This window comes from Telmatherina bonti (genome assembly GCF_933228915.1).
Source record: "Telmatherina bonti genome assembly, chromosome: 14".
NCBI classification, from domain to species: domain Eukaryota; kingdom Metazoa; phylum Chordata; class Actinopteri; order Atheriniformes; family Telmatherinidae; genus Telmatherina; species Telmatherina bonti.
The window spans coordinates 27,895,950-27,914,171 of NC_136612.1; the positions used below are offsets into that span (position 1 = coordinate 27,895,950).

Below are 18,222 nucleotides of genomic sequence, written 5' to 3' on the forward strand. Positions count from 1 at the left end.
TGTTAAAACCCAGCTTAGGAAGTGAGACTGATTCGTTTTTGTGTTATAGAGATTTACTATTTGACATTAAGCAGGAATATTTACTACCCTCTAGAGGTCACGGTGGGGAATAACATCAGCATATTTGTCATATGTCGTAAATGTAAAGATCACCGACGTTTTAATTTCCGGGAAATATTTTCAAAATACGACATAAAGTTTTTCTGCTCCATAATTTTTGCATTTTTCTTTTATCATATGTAAAATTCTTTAAAGGATCCTTAAAATATTAAGCATTTTATAATTTTCAAAGCAATCATATTGTTTTGACAAATTTTCTGGAAGATTTGCATGACTGACCTGAATGATTTTGGATGTTTACTCCTATATTGCTGTTCTCAACCAAACTTAATAAAATAATCCTTAATTCGTTAAAGTTTGCATGAATTACAATTTCTAAGGATTAGGTTACCAACTTATTAAGATATAAACATTATCAAAATAAAAAATAAAGCAAAGTGACATCTGGACATAAAATCATAATTCAGAGTAAACTGTAAATTATCATTATTATTATCATAATTTAATTATCTGATTTTTCATAACAATTATTTTGTTTTGTGCTGTTTTTTATTTTTATTTTTTTAAATCCATTACTGACTTTTACCATTCATGCCACTTTGAGTTTTCATCACACCATCAGAGGTGGGGTCTGAAGACACTGCCCTGTTCTTGGGGACAGAATGAGGTGGAGCCCCAAATGCAGGGGAGGTGGTAGGTGGTTGGAGGCTGGGTCTAACAAGGAAAAAGTGTGACTGGGTGGTTTCACAGGGAGCAGAAGCATTTGAGTCAGGGCACACATGCTTCAGCTGTGAGAGGCCCCACTCCCCTTGGCTGGCTGGCATCCCAGAGCAGAGGCAAAGAGAGACAGAGAGAGGGCTGAGCGCGACAGAGAACGAGGTTAAAGAGAGATTCAAAGTGTAGGTCTAACTCAGAAGAGGCAAACAAGTGGTTTAGAAAGTTGTCTGAAAGGAAGGAGAAAGGTTTAGGCACCAAAGTCTGTGCTGAGCTGCTTCACTAGAAAGTTTTTTGTGTATTCTGTCTGAGCTTGCAAGCTGTTTGTATTCTGAGCTGATAGATATGGCGGACACAGTTGTCAAAAAGAAGCATGAAGCTCATGCAGACATGCCTTATGATGATGAAGTGGTTGCTTTAATGGGTGCTGCAACAGAGCCAGCAGTAGATGATGATCACCCTGCCGAGGAGGTGGATCTGGTGCTGGCCTCTGGCTCTGGAGGGAAGAGTGAAGCTCAGATGAACGGAGTCATGGTTCTGTCTCTGCTAGACAAGATAATCGGGGTGGTAGACAAGATCCAGCAGACCCAGAACGGACTTGAGGCTCGGCAGGAGGCCATGGAGAAGTCAGTGTCAACCATCCAAGGGGAACTGGCTAAGTTGTCCAAGAACCACATTGACACCACCAATACTGTCAATAAAATGCTAGACAAGGTGCGCAAGGTCAGCGTCAACGTCAAGACGGTACGCAGCAACCTGGAGAGGCAGGCGGGCCAGATCAAGAAGCTGGAGAGCAATGAGAACGAGCTGCTCAAGAGACGCAACTTCAAAGTCCTCATCTACCAGGTGAAGTATGGAGACTTGTTCTTTCGTTACATCTTTTTATCACTGCGTGGATTTAGTCGTTGCAGATAATCTTTGTGTGAATAAAGCAATCATAAGAATTAGATTAACGTCTTACATGTGGCTATCCAGAAGAATAACCGCATTACATGTTAGGCCAGAATAGGATGTGTTGCATTCCACATGTCCTCAGGAAGTTTGCCAAGAAGTGTGAAATCCACCTGATGTCAACCTCTTGACATCATCTCATACAGTCACACTGCAGCAAGAGTTGATTGCTGGTGCATTAAAAAAAAAAAAGGAACTGATATTTCTTTTAGGGTGCAGGACAGCAGGAGCAAAACTCTGTGGTTTCCATAGCATCAATATCTGAATCACTCTTTCCCATAACTTAAACAAGGCCGTGTTGTCTGTAATGTATCCAACACTGTACTCTTCTGTGCGGAAGCTTCTCTACAGTTTCTATTCATACTGACTGGAGGTAGAGTTCACCACATGCCAGTGGAGGGAAAAACCAGTCGCTTCCATGGAAAAATGAAGGCAGGTAGCGACCTCTCCCACCCCACTGGCCTTCACGATTACCCAATAAAACTATATAAAGACTTGTGGGTGTAAATAAAAATATAAGGCCTATAAACACAGGCATGTGGGGCTACTTGAGACACAACCAACGCCCCACTTCTGAGCACTCTGAGGACAGATCGTTGGCAGGCAGCTGCCACGTAAGATAAATGCATAGATTTTATCATGATTTCTTAGAAATGGGACATGCTTCTGTCCAATAGTTATACAAATATGACTTCAATAAAAGGCTCTATCAAATGTTTTGGAGTGCATGGTTGCTTTTCCTTCAGTAAGTCGTTAGATAATACCAGTAACTAGACATGAGAATGGGAATAAATGTGGATCACTTTAAAAAACAAAGTGAATAAATGAATGAACGTTCACACAAACAAAAAATTAGATTCATGTGAAAGGTTGTGATAGCACAGCACCAAGCAATCCCCCCTCCCAAAAAAGAGTGTAGCAACCTCAGAGAGCAGTTCTTTTTTTAGCGGGACGTGCCATCATGTCTTACGCTTGTAAAAGAAACTGGTGAAATTCTTTTCTTCAGAAAGGTTTTGTGCCACTTGAGCTGGAATTTGTCATTCGACTACAGCGTGAGAAAACCGAGAACACAGCAGTCGCCTTGTGCTCGTAACGGCAGAGCAAGCTGCAAAATAGGATTCCTTCAAAACAGCAGAATAACTGGATATGAAGGTCGCAAGCTTCTCGTGAGTAGAGCTAGCTTGGGGATCTATATTGGCAGGCACAAACTTTTCACATCACTCTCCCGGGAAGTCCACCGTGGGAGAAGGTTACACTATTGGCATCTTGCAGAAATCCAATCAGACACTAGACCTCAATAAATTACTCTGTAAAGCAGGTGCCTCCTGCAAGCATTTTCATCTGACGTCTATGCAGCTGTCTGTATTGTGCACGAACAGGAAGAGTTTGAAAAAGTCATTCTCATTTTTAAAAACTTACAAAGCTTTAAACTTCGATATTTTTTAAATCAATTTTTGATTGCATTTCAATATAGATTAGGTAAAGTTTATTTTTAATTAGTCACTGTTGTCGGTGTTTCACTTGAAATGTCAGTAAAAAGGCCAAAACGTGGTGGCTGCCTTGATTTAAAAGCAGCTCGACGAGCCGGAGCTTCCATTTTGCAGAGGCTGTTTTGGGCTCCTGCAATCTATTTTTGCCAGAGGGTTGCTGCACCGCGTTAATTGTACAACAGATAGACTGGTCAGATGTTGGCAGCACTGCAAATCAACACTGGCTCTCAGTCAGGTCTCCCCACTCTCTACTGTCTGTTTGCATGTTAACGTGTTAGAGTGGGATAAGTTTAGAATTAGAACTACGGTAACTCTGAGGTAAGGGTTGTGATATGGCATGTCCAGATGAAGGCAGACGTCCATGGAATTAGTTTACCAATGTGTGTGTGTGGCTATTCCTCGCCATGGTTGGCTTTCACCTACAATGTCTGTGGCAGTAAAGCCAGAATTTCAGTCAGAAAAGAAAAAACATTTTACTGTGCAGGACCTGGTACCCGTCTTTGTTCAGCTGATACGTGCTTTAACTGCAGGTGTTGTATTTTTTTTCTCATGTCTCTCTGCGTGTGCTCTCTGAGAATAGTCACATAGTTCAAAATGTCCCGGCTGGGATGACAGAGATGACTATATATTTAAACCTGCAATGATGGTAGCATGCAGGATCTCCAGGCAATGACAGGGTGTGGCGAAGAAAACAGAATTACAAAATGCAGATTTTATATAAGCTGCAGATGTGCATTCAGAGAGGTTTTTCACCTTTTTTCAGTCTGCATGAAGTGCAACAAAGTTGTTATCAGAGCTCTGAGGGCAGCAAATGACCAGTTACTCATCACTGGTTTATTCTTTATTGCTAATGATAATATTATTGGTGAGTTTAGACGGTTTGAACGAACAGCAGTTGCTCACAATGAGCTTACTTTCCTCAGTTTTATATGGTTTCATGCAGTAGGCTATGGCTATTTTAGTCTGGCTTTATGTGAATAATTTCCAGTTTAATGAGCCATTAGTAAATGAACTAAATTGAAATACACTGCCTGGCACAGAAAGGTCACACAACTAAATATTACATTGAACCGACTTTAGCTTTAAGTGCGTCACATATTTGCTGTGGCATTGTTTTAGTACGTTTTTGCAGCGTGACAAGATTTAGTTCCTTCATTTTAACCAAGATCTTGTATTGATGATGAGAGACCACTGTGCAGTGCCTTCTCAAGCGCATCCCAAAGATTTTCAGTGGGTTCAGGCCTGGTCTCTGTGGTGGCCAATCCATGTGTGAAAATCATGTCTTATGCTCTCTGAAAATGCTTGTGCCACCAGGGAAGAAAAAATCCATTGATAGAATAACTCAGGATGTTCAGGTAGTCAGCTGTCCTCATCCTTTGGGAACATAATGTTGCTGAACCTGGACCTGACCAGCTGCAGCAACCCGAGATCATCAACTGCCTCCACAGGCTTGTACAGTAGGCACTTGGCAGGATGGCTGCATCACTTTATTGGCCTCGCTTCTTACCCTGATTCTCTCAAAACTCTTGAACGGGGTCAGTCTGGACTCATCAGACCTTCCATTGATCCAGAGTCCAGTCTTTATGCTTCCTATAGCAAGCTGAGGCCTTTTTCTCAAGTTAGCTTCACTGATCAGTGATTAGTGGTTTTCTTGTGAATATACAGCTGTTCATTTCCAATCCCTTGAGTTTAATTGTGTGTGTGGAAATGCTCTTGTTTTCACTATTTAACCTAACCACAAGTTCTACTGTTGTTTTTCTTCAGTTTGATTTCACCAAACATTTAGGAGATCGCTGATCACCATCAGGATTTTTTTTCTGACACATTATTTCCTTGAAGACTATGGTTCCCCACTATCCTTCCAGTTTTTAACAATTCATTGGACAGTTTTTAAACAACTTTTAAACAACAAGTAATTTATGCTATCCTTTTTTCTTCTTGATGCGTGCGAATGATTGACCCTTCAATCTAAGCAGACTGACATCTAATTTTACGACAACAGGATGTGTCTTTCCACATAGTTGTTTAATAAATCAGAAGCTCATTTCATCAGTTAGGGTTAAATAACTTGTTACCAGCTGAAACATAATCTTCCATGTAGTAATTATCCAATACGGGGCTCAAACATGCTTAGTTAATCCAGGTGGTGACTTTTTTTGCAAGGCAGTGCACAATGAAAATGAGCAAATTTTATATTGTGGCTTTTTAGTGGAGCTGCATTTGTTATAGAATGTAGGTTTTGTAAATATTAGCATATTTGTGCAGCGACATTCAAAATGAGTTGTTTCCAAAGTGCTTTTAAGGGCATTTAATTTCTCATCTTATTTCATCAATAGTCTAGTCCCACAGCATGGACAGATGAGTCAGTATCTGTTAACAAAGCCAATCTACATACAGCTGCAGTTAGAACAGAAGAAATGTTTCAGATATGAAGTAAAACTTTTTCAAGTCCCAAAAAAAGAAGTCTAGATGTATTTAATTCAACCACTTTGATTAAAAAATATCTCTTGAACAGTTGGTTAAACAGTTGAAAGCTCTGACAGGTATCCCTCAGTATCCCAGCTGATTGTTGGGGTGATCATCCTGCTCACTCACAAACCAGACATGTTGATTTCAGCGTTGTATAACTGTCAGCTAGGTTACGCCATTGGTAGATGAAGTTTTCACAAGCAATAGTGACGGCCTTTTAAGCCAAATTTATGTTTTCAAACGTAGTGATGAGGTGGGCTCAATCTGAAACTGACATATATGTGTTTTATGTTGCACTTCATCTATGTAGTTATGTAGCTTGATCTAGTTTATGCAATTTGAGAGGATATGTCCATCAGAGTCCGAGACGGTACAGCTGTGTGTCTGGAACCTGGGTGTGTTTGGCTGTGGCTCAAGGACGGTGATAGCTGTGTAGTTAACTCTATCAGGGATATGTAAGAGTACTCTATTACAGACTGCTTAGTCCATGCCAGCATCCCAAATCATCCAGAGCTTGAATCATAGCCAACAAGCCCCTCAAAACCGTCCCTGGCCTGCTTTTATCCAATAGCTTTCCACTGTGCCCAGAAGTCACGATAACGCTGCTCCACTTACTCCAGACCTACTCATCTAGCCGTAGAGCTTTTGGCCCCTTCACTAATCTTTGTTTCCAAGCGAGGATCAGATGTCAACATTACAATAAAAGAATAGTTATAAAGAGCTTAACAGATCCTCATAGGCAAGCTAAAGCAACTGGACCGAAAAGCAGTCAACCAGCAACACCAATTTAGTATTGTGATTCATCCTGCTGGCATCTCTGCCCACCCTGCAGCACTTGTTTCCCTCTCTTCTCAGTTTTCCTCTCTTATCGCTCTCACTGTCAACATGGCCCATTTTCCTCCCACTCAGAACTAATGGAACTAATCCAGATCTAATGACAGGGCTCATTAAGTGTTTGCCACAACACTTTGCACACTATGCAGATCTCTTTCTGTCTCCTCTCTGTGTCCTGAGTGGGTGGATAGATTATACTGAGAAGACTCTTCATTTCACTTTTGCCTGTCAGCTATCATGCTGAGCCACTTCTAACTTCAACCCCATGTGAGATCCTGTATGTAAAATTGTTTATGCTTATGGATCATATTCTAGCAAGGCACACAGTGTCGGTTCACCTGATGTGCACCCTTATACATTTTTCACTGCATGTGGTCAACTTTAGAAGGACTTGGCGGACCCTTGAGGATTGGTGCTGATGAGAGAAGCTGCAACACAAAGGGCTCATATATAAGTTGAAACTATGAAATGGCTTAAAGTCCATAAATCTGTCAACTTATACTTCTACAAATTCACATGTTCACATCTAAACTGTTTAATTTCATTGTGGGAATATTGGTAGATTATCCCAGCATAATATTCTGGAGGCTTCACTGGTTCTTTAGTAAATTAGCTGTAATGAAAAGTTTTTATTTAGTGATAGTAGTTGGAAAACAAATTAACTAGAGGTGTTTTCACATTTTCTGTACCGAAAAAAAAGTCTTATCAGCTTTTATATAAGTATTGCTGGAAAGCAATCATGTGACTTTTCCTAAAATGTCCACTTATTCATTTAATGTCAAGACATTATCTCTGCTGTCAGTGTACTCGCTTGCTTTAGCAGCAACCAACGACATCAAGCAGCCAGAGAGGCTTTTTTTTGGCTGGTATGGCCCATATGGATGTTTCTTTCAGCATGTACACATTTGTTAATGACAGGAAACAAATGAGTTCATCCCTGGGCAGAAACAACCCTCTTTGTTTCTGATTCTTTCATACTTTGCAAAGCTTAAACCTGCAGTTCTTGTTTAAAAAAATTTTCCACTGATGTCGCGTTTGGACCAAGCAGCACTGCTCAACCCTCTTTTCTTTGCTTTTCTAAAGCAAAGAAAATATTTTGGTTGCTGGCAGTGATATAAAAATGTGTTTATGAGTAAAGGAATAAACATGTTGAGCACTTACCACTCCCCCAGGGCTGAAGTGTTGTGTGGCCCGACTGCTCAAGTGTAACTCCATAAACCATCACACAGTACAGCTCTCTGCCTTTTCAGATCAAGTTTACAACACTCTGTAGTGTTTTTGTATTTTAGTGTGTGTGTAAGCAGGAGATGGATTTACTGATAGTGTTACTGTATCCTTTCCTGTGCTCGTCTCACAGTTTGAACAGCAGAAAGAGGACCCGTACTATTTTAAGATATGAAAACAGCACACATATCTATATATAATTATTAGTATGTATGTGTCATGTGCTGTCTTGTGTTTACTGGTTCTGAAAATATTTTATTTTATTTTATTTTATTTTATTTTATTTTATTTTATTTTATTTTATTTTATGTTATTTTATTTTATTTTATTTACCTCTACTGCAGGAAATAGGAGTCACTAACTAAATTTGGTGTGCCTTTAAAATTAAGGCTTTAGTCAAAATAAAAAAAAAAAACGGCTAACTGTAGGTTTATTTTAAAAATCTATCATGTTAGATACACCACTCATTGTGTAAATTAGGTCCGCAATAATCACCAGTTTTATTAATTGTAGCTAATGCCATATGGGCCTATTTTTTGATTAAAACTTGGCCCTTGTTTCCTTAATTGGAAGAAACATCCCATAGATTATGAGGCATACGTAAACTATTTCCTAATGAATACTGTCTGTGGATGTGGTTTCTGGACAGACATACTAGAACGTGTCTGACCAGATGACAAACTGATACTCATAGTGGATAGTTCAAAACCTCTCCAAATAAACCTGAAACTTTCCGTGTATTTAACGCCAGCTGGGAGACACCTTTCATAGCATCTTTTTTATTTCTGTAATACTAAAAATTGCTGTTGAAGATACATCCATATGTTCATGTCCAATATAAATAACATGTTGCGTGTAAAAGTAAACTCTCCTATATGTGCAAACTCTGTCAGGTTACCCCGGTGATATATTTCACTGCTGCTGTGACAGCTCGCTGTTCTTGACGCTGGTATGTGAATTACAGGGAGTCACTGAGTTCATGCCAGTAAACTGTCAAGGTACCCTTGAAATTAAATTTTGCATAAATATAGATGTTTATGTTAATTAATCTATTAAATTAGTAAATAGTTTGTAAATTATGTTGAGCCTGGTTGGCTTGTGTAGGTTTCCTCTCAACATTTAACTTTATGAAATTTTCTTTTGCAATCAGATAAGACTTGTCAAACACAGAAAAAAATCCTAAACTAATATTATGCATTTGCTTCATGCATAAGTTAGCAAAACCATCATAATAAACTTAAATAAACATTTATTACTAATAGAAACTCCCACTTTTACTCAAGTGGAGAGTGCATACCATCTATTCCGAGACAGGCTGGTGTCTCATAACAGATGTCAGTTTTTCCACATATGAAGGCCCAGTTGCAGTACGGTCACACCAACAATGGCTCAATTCAGAAGCAAGGCAAAGCTTGTGCTTGATAGATAGAACGCCTTTCCTCCTACAACACACTCGCCATTGGTCGCCAACTGCTCAGCTGTCTGGGAAGGTGGTGATTTATCTAATGTAGGACAGAGAACAGTATATGCTTAATCATATATGTAACCTCAGGTAAAGATGGAAATTATTAAACTGTTTTAATGAATTTTATTTTCACATTAATAGAATTTTCATGATTAAATCTAAACTTGCTTAAATCTTTGAAGCACATGAATTGAAAATATATAAAGATCGTTACAATCTTTAACCAACAAGGAGAACGTACTGCAACATAATGTATGATTGTTGCCACTGGAAGAGAGAGAACTAGTTACATAATATATTCCACTCTGAAGCTGCCAGTTCACACAGACATGCAAATGGAAAAGTACATTTTCCACCTTTGCATGGTACTAACACTTTTAAGATTCCAGTGGTTTCCAGAGTCCTGGCTGATGGGAAAGCTAAGCTGTGGCGAGGGGCTTCCCTCACGAGTGTGAAATTACAAATGAAGACAGTAAGAATTCCCTTCCTGTGGAATGAACTGTAACCTGATGTGTTTGCAGTGGAAAAACTCCTCTTTGAATGAGTCTTTGAATTAAATTTTAGACAGTTTAATTGTTTTGTAACTTAACTTTTGCAAGCAAAACACAAACACATTTTTAAAAATGATATTGAAGAGCTCATGAAGCAGATGTGCCATTTAGCCCTCAGTTGACTCACAAAGAACATAGGTAGTAGGTGGATGGCAGTCACTAGTGAAGTGTTGAGCTTTATTTAGGAACATGTGAGAGGAATCAATATTAAATACAAGAATACATTGGTGTCCTTATTTTAGCCTGAAGCTACTTTGGAGATCAAAGCATCGCTATATAGTCATGTGTGGTGCTCTAACATGCAAACCGTCAACCCTGCCTCATGCCAGTCTCTCATTTGGCCTTTTCTCGTCCTGAAGTGACATATGGGTCAGTAATATCACTCATTGTGAAAGCCAAGTGCACAGCTGCAAGGGCTGGATAGGATCAGACAGCTGCTCCTGTGACTCACCAGAGAGGCCTTTCATCACACTGCCTCAAAAGGAATGGTGTGTGTCTGTTTATCTACAAGCCTGTTGAAAGTTTGCATGCATGTAAATGGATTAGGATAATTTGTTGCTGTACATGGATTCATTGTCTAAACAGTGAGACTTGCTGCATTTTATAAATGTTTGCCATTTTATTTTTTTTATTTTTAGATAGTTTTATTATTTAAAATCGCATTAATTTATTTTAAATGCAAATAGCAAAGACATTTAAAGCTGGAAAAATCAGAGGGATACAAAATTCTACATTTTATCCAAAAATATGTATTACAATCATATTATTCATGTAATGTAAATCCACATACTCATTCAAGTGTAATCTTAAATTCATGGCAACTATTTATTATGTTCAACTGTGTATCTTACTGAGATTCGATTCTTTATGCAGGCATTGTCTATATCTATTTTTTAACTCTACCCAAACTGGGAAGGGGGGGTATTTAGAGTTAGTGGTACTGGATGAGTTTAAGATGTGCATGAAGCTTTTAAATTTTTTTTTTTTTTTTTTTTTTAAATTAAAAAGAGTGTGACAATGCTTACAATACAATGTCTGTCATCAGAAAAGTCTTTTACTGAAATGTTCCAGTGACGACACATTTAAATAACTTTGTTGATTATTGTAGGTCTTGTAGCAGCAGATGGACAGGTAGTGAGGGTAGTGTGACAGATAGATGCCAGTGGCTTTAACCAAAGCTTCTAGTGCTGATTGGGGGCTCTGTTTCTCCAGTCGCTCTTGGCAACAGTTTAATTTCCACTCGGCCTTTGTATGATTCAGGCAGAATTTATTTAATGCCTCTGGGAAGTGTCTGGATCTCAAACCACCAATGACACTGCCAGTAATTTCTGATTTGCTTTTTTTTTTTTAATGGGTTGTAGCTCACTTTCTTGTACTGATCATTATAAGCATCATTCTGCTCTGAATTTTTAATTGTGTTTCGTGTGTTATGATGGCTCAGCCTGTTAGAAGAAGTGTGCTAATTGTTTTTATAGCCAAGTGTTCCATGAGAGTTAGTCATGCCACTTTTAGAGGAAGAAAACATTTACAAAACAGCTTTTTTTTTTCACTGAGCAGAGAATACTCCTGGCACCTGTCAGTATATACATGCACACAGTGGGCCAACTTTTCCACTGCTGGTAAGTGGTAACATGGGAGGGGACAGGAAGGTAACACAGGGACACTAATGGATTTAACATACTCGACCTCAAGCTCTCAGTTTTGTAATCAGGCTGGGAAACCCAAACAGGGCTTGTTGATACCATCACTGTTTCCACAGAGTTTTCAGACTGTAAACAGGGAAATGTTCCCAAGCTATGTTCTCATGAGTCTTGAAATCTTAAAAAGTGTTTTCTTGTCTGTGCTTTAGTGTGAAACAAACTATAATTTCAAATGGATTAGGAATTATTTTTATTTTGTCTAACTTTGTTCAACAGACAACACTGAGCAATTGATTTACCAGAATGGCATGTTTTGTTTTCAATATACATTAAAAATCTATCAAGTCAGTCAGATCACACAAAGTAATGAGTCAGTACAAGCCAAAATTATTCTTTTTTCAGTAAATGATTAAAAGAAAAAAAGCAGGCATGCTGTTAACGACACATGGAAACACAGTGCATCGACAAGATTTTTCAAGTCAGTTGAAATCCCAGCAATTTTCGGTATATGTAAAAAAATGTTTTGCGTTTTTCCAGGAAAGCATCATAAAGCGAAACAATAATGAGCCAGAAAAGCATTATGTAACTGTTGTAAAATGGTCCATAACATTTTCCCCCCTTAAGTATGACCTCATCTGTTGCCATTTACTTTAATTTTCCTGTGAGTGCAGAAGTTCTCCATTTAGGGGTGGAAAAATGTATTTCTTCTTGTGTGTAAGGTGAGCACATACATGTGCTGTAATACTCATGTAGTTATGCCATCTGTACGCTGAAATTCCATTTCCTGTGCAGTGAAAATGTAAAACATTAGTGAAAAAATACATGCAGTCTAAAGCTTAAGACACTGGATTGCCGATTTTTTAGACCAGCAACAAGCTTTTAAAAAATACTTTCAGTTTTCTTGAAAATCCACAAAAGATATTGCATTAATGTGCATATTAATTTAAAAAACATATTTTATTCATATATATAACTAAATCTAATTTTGCTCAATATGCATGTCCAAGAAGCAGGTGCAGTGTTTATTTTTGGACATCCGCAATGCACTCATAATAACTCACATTGGTACATTGTTGTAGCGAGATCAGCTGTTTGTCCATCTAAACATCACCACTCACTCGGGAGAACAGGAGGAGGTGGTTGTCACGGTGACAGAAGGCTGTGTTTATCTGTTGCTGTACAAAAGGGGAGGGTGTTGTTTGGTAGGGGGTGTCTGTAGGACTTGACTGATGCAGTGGCTGGTAGCCAGAGAATGGCGGATGGAATTCAGAGAGAGGGAAAGGCCAGCTCAAAATAAACCCATACAGAGCGTGTTGGCCAGGTCCACCACACAGCACCAGATATGGAGGCAATGTCTGGTTTATGATAGATCGTGTGGCAGTATTTGAAATACCTAAAAAGATGTGCTTATTTGATCTAACAGGTGCTTGTCATTGAGAGGGAGAATCTCTACATTTTCTTTACAAATAGTGCAACATACTTTATGACTATGCTTTTATATATTGCTAGTTTTATCCAATAAGTTATGTTTATCTGTTGTTATCTGTCTGTAATGTCAAACTTGGAAAATATCTCTCAGTTATGAGAGTTATCGTCTTAAAGAAAGAAAGAAATGATGATGAAAGATGAAGTGACGTAAAGAAGGTTAGTTCTAAGTTAGAGTGGACAATGAATATTTTTATTTGTGCGTCAGTTTAATCTGTAAACATGAATGTAGTAGATTGAATGCATTATTGCTGCTAGGAAAGTTAATTTTTATTGCTAAATTATAACAATAGAAAGGCATATTTCACATGACATATTGATATTGAAATTTTAATTTTATAAGTTAAGCGGTGCCTCCGGCATCCTCCCACTGTCCAAAGACATGCATGTTAGGTTAACTAGTTTCTCAAATTTGTCCATAGGAGTAAGCGTGAGTGTGAATGGCTGTTTTTCTCTCTGTTTTGGGTCTGTGACAGAGTGGCAACCTGTCCAGGGGGTACCCTGCCTCTCGACCAATGATTGCTGGGATAGGATCCAGCTTTACTGTGACCATGAATTGGACTAAGTTGTTTAGCTAATGGATGGGTGGATGGATGGATGGATGGATGGATGGATGGATGGGAGATACACAGTGATTTGTTGTAATGATGAAATGACCTGGTAAGATTTTAAGTAGCAAGTTTAGATGGATGCGAGGGAGCTGTCAATGTTTAGGGTCTGTCTCTGTGTGTCTCCAAAGTCAGTGAAAGTAGAATTGAAATTTAATGCATAAAAAAAGCAGAACCATGGCACTAATGTGCAACAGCTTGGGAGCACAAATCCATTCAGGGGTCATAAACAAGCTGTTAGTGTGATCACATTCTCAGCGTGGTTCTCCCTCTCTCTCTGGTGGATATAACGCTGGTACCACACTGACTCTATTGCCAAACAACATGAAAATATAAGTGCTGAAATGATGGTTGATATGCAGCTGTCAGCAGTACAGATTTTTTTTTTTTTCATTTCTCCGTGAGTGATGATGCAACATTATGTTTAATGTAGATTTGACAACACCTTTTCCCCCCTCTTGGAGTTTTAAGTGAGTGAGTGAATTCTCACATAAAGCTGAGGGAATTTCTTTAGTGTCTAACTCTCCGTATTGCTGAAAAAAAAGCAGATGCCGTTAAATAATTGGGGTTTGTATATAGAAATATTTTGACCAGGTGTGGTGCTGCTGTACTGCCTATTTCTTGATAAACCGAAACTGTATTAACCACTAAGTCTTCAGCATTGTAAATGACAAAATGTCTGTAATCCAGATATAATCTATGACTGACCTTTCAATTTATAGATCATTGAAATGACCTTTTATTTGTTTGTAGTTGTTTGAAATTTAAGACCCAACATGGTCGGTTTAACTTTTATACAGATATAATATCAAATAACAGGAAATACTGTGGTTGGATGCAAAAGCTTGAAGGTTTTTGTTTCAGTATGACTGCATTTGCACAAAAAAAAAGCTCTTACTTATAGGCCTGTTGTTTTATAGCTGTATCATAAAACTGATATGATTATATTAGCCAATGCTCTTGTTTTTCTCATACTTGTTAATTCATACTAGTGCAGTTTATTATTTACAGTTATTCTCTGTTTTTTTTATATAACATTATCTTGTTTTATGCTGCTGTGCTATACAGTCGACCTTTTGTTCCAGAGCAAAAGACAAATTTCTATTTTGAGAACGAAATGAACCAAGTATTTTGAGTTGATGCGAGTTGGTTCTTTATTGACGGCATACCACTAGATGGCACTCTGTATCAGCTGTGAATGTGAGCTGAGCAATCCGATGATGTATGACTGCATTATGTTCATATTTTCAATTTAATGTCATATCAGAGTCCATCATCTTCACTTTTCACAGCTGATTATTTTGAGAATTTATTAAATTAAGAGACATTGTTTACATTAGTCAGACGAAATAATCAGTGAATCACCATGTCAGCTGGCAAGTAGATCCCAAATTGAATGTTATTTCACAAACTGCTTCTGTGGCTTAATAGCTTTCTGTTTGTTTATTTGTTGTTGTTGTTTTTTTTTTAATCCTTTTTATTTTCTCCTCTCAGGACCAAGTGAAGGCACCAAAGGCATCCAAAACCAAGACAGCAGAGACGAGTGAAGGTAAAGCAGTGGAAGGCTTGGAGCAAATACCTGAGGAGGGACAAGAAGGATTGAAAGCAAATCTCAATTCAGATGAAGAAGTAGAGATTGAGGAGATAATTGAAGAGTCTCGTACAAAGCGCCTCCAACGCAGCACCAAACAGCAGGTTGACAACATCAAGAAAGCTTTCTCCAAAGAGAAAATGGAGAAGACAAAACTTAAAACCAAGGAAAACTTGGAGAAGACCCGGCAGAAAACCCGTGAGAATTTGGAGAAGACAAGACAGAAAACACGAGACAACTTGGAGAAAACGAAGCACAACTTGGAGAAAAAGATCGGCAAACTCGGGACCCGCATGACCCCCAACCAAGAGCGCAGAGCAAAGATGAAAAGCTCCAAAGAGAAGGTGAAGAAGTCCCTCACTCCTGATCACACGGTCTACGCTCGCTCCAAGTCTACTGTATACCGAGTTCCCCCTTTTACCTTCCACGTTAAGAAGATCAGAGAAGGGGAGGAGGAAGTGATGGTGCAGAACACAGAGATGGTGGAGGTGACCGAGGCAGAGGCTCAGCCAGGGGGAGACGAGAACGGGATGGGTGTGCATGTGGAGGTGGAGGAAGGAGAGCTGGTAAATGTAGACAGCCCAGAGATGCGGGCTCTGTTAGAAGTGACTGAGGACTCTCAGCTGGTCAACGTGGAACCAGACCATCTAAAGAGGGCCCAAAGCGATTAGAGGCTCTTAGCTCATCAGAGCTGTGAAGGAAGAAATACATGGATGAAGATGGAAACAGTCTTGATTGATAAGTATAATCAGAGGGACAGTTATGGTCATGGGAACTTTCTGGAGATGATCACAATCTGACATCTCATTTATTCTCCTTTCCTTTTTATTATACCAAACAGGGATGAGTTTCTTATTTGTTTGTATTTACAAATTACAGAACTAAACAAAAACCACGCTAGCTTTTGAAATATTCTCCTGGCTGAGTGGTTGTGCTAGACTCGTATGCCTAGAATATTTGTGGTTTGTTGTTGATTTCAATAATTGTACGTTGCTAAAGAAAAGAAAGTATAAATAGTCTTTGTTATTAAGAGGTAATGTTAGTTTTTTCATGTATGACATGCACATGACTGTATGGCAAAGACAAGATTTGTGTGAAAATGAATGGTATAATGTAACATGCATGTGTGAAACAAAAAAGTAGGCAAGGTTTAGGCCAATAGAAAAAAATTAAAGAACCCGTAGGTGGTGAAGAAAGGGATAAGAGCGTGACTGAACTAGTGATGTAAAGAATTTCTTTTCTTATTTGTCTAAACAACGAGGCATAAGGTTTGTGAATGAACAGTTATTTAGACAGTGTACTAAATGTGCCAATGTAATGTATTTTAATGTCAAAAATGATTCAAAAAGAACTTTAAAAGATATGGATGGCTTTGAAAAAATGGCAATTTGACTGATATCATGTAAAGATATATCTTTCATTTTCTTGCACCTAGTAAGTGCTTGCTTATGCATTTTATGAGTTGTGATAAGAGAATGTTTAATTGTCATTCATTATAATAATAAAAAAGAGGAGCTTGCAATTTATGATGAAACCTTTGCTACAATGTATCTTGATTACGGCACGCTTTTAAAAATATCTTTAGGCATTTACTGTAATGTTTTGATGTACATTTACCATGTCATATATCTACATCCAGATATGTGCTCACCAAGTTTTACTCAACTAACTTCTGCACTGAGCAGAAAAAGAATTTGCCACAATGGTCACATCTCATCAGAGTATATTTGCATATCCTTGTTAAAAAAATTCCAAATACGGCAGGCAAAGGAAGGATGAAATGAAAAAAGGTGACAGTTACCCAATGACTGACTATGTAAACAAGTGAACATGCAAATACCATCCTTTATGCATTTGAATGAAGACAGCACATTGCCAGGTATTATGAATGACATGGCACTTTATTAAATGTCAGAATGCTGCACCAAGATCCTCCCATGTACACAATTTTCATTTAGACTATAGCTGCAGTTGTGTGTACTTCTTATGAATAACAAACATGACTGTCCACTTTGACTAAAAAGCTTCACACAAATCACAAAAAAGTTGCAATTTTAAGAGAAAGGGCCATACTGGATGAGAGAAAGCTGTGATGAGTGTAATATATGTTTAACCTGATGCACACAGTCACTGATTACACTATTGTGTAAACAGTTTAGATCTTGAAAGGCAAGCATACAATAATGTTCCACAAAAAATTAAGGTAAGGGTATCTTCTATTTCACTCCCTGCAGACAAGTGTGACCTTGATGCATTGGAGGTACACTGAGACCCAGTGTGAGGCAAGGAACACCATTAAAATAATCAATGGGTGGGGAAATCCAATTAAGTAGAGTGCTCTCTGAACACTGCGTGGTGGAGAATAGTGAGAAAGAGAAAGAAAGAATGTGCATGTGCACACCATTTTCTACTGGCTGTCAAGAGCACACAAACTTGCAATTTTAATAACTTTATTTCTTAGCTCTCCTACCACACATTTTGTCATAAGAGACATGTTACTACAATGTTCATTTTGTGATGTTTGTGGTACTGGTTAATAAAAACAAAACTGAAATGCCTCATAAAAAATATACCAAATAGTTAAACCAGGTTTATGTAAATACATTTTTTTGCATGATTGGATGTCACACTGCATTCATAGCTGTTAGTCATTCTCCATAGTCCATTGTAAGGCCTCTAAAATTTTACTTTAAATAAAGCTAATTGACTTCTACTTGTTAGGCTTCAGTATTTATTTACTCTGTGTATTTAATTATATTCATTATACTTTCTTATTGCGAAGTGGTTTGAATAAATCTGTCAATGAACTTAATCCAGATTATTTCAATATCAAACAGTACAAGGGTATTAAACTCGATGACGTAAGCATTGCCCGTAACTCAGATGACTTCCAAGCTTGCTGTTCTATGAAAGTTTACGTCCTCCCTCTGTAAATACTGCGTTCACGGGGCTACTAGGAGGGAGGGTTTTGTACGGGAACAGCACAGTTGCGACGGCAGTAAACACAAGATCCGCAACCACACTGCTACAATATCCCGCCCTTCAGTCCTGAAATGAGTGTTCTGATTGGTTACAAGAGGGCTGCCAATTGCTATTGGTCATAAAAAGTGTCAATAAAGTGAACGACGGCGTTGTTTGGG

The 18,222-nt window shown here is 38.3% G+C and overlaps 1 protein-coding gene across 1 annotated transcript; it reads left to right on the forward strand.

The window, feature by feature from the left end:
• The first annotated feature begins 827 nt into the window (after positions 1-827).
• Positions 828-17,795, forward strand: cavin1a (caveolae associated protein 1a). The gene is made up of 2 exons (XM_079252252.1): positions 828-1,620; positions 14,986-17,795. Exons 1-2 carry the CDS (start codon positions 1,120-1,122, stop codon positions 15,751-15,753), a joined length of 1,269 nt encoding a protein of 422 aa, XP_079108378.1. The 5' UTR covers positions 828-1,119; the 3' UTR covers positions 15,754-17,795.
• Positions 17,796-18,222: the final 427 nt, after the last annotated feature.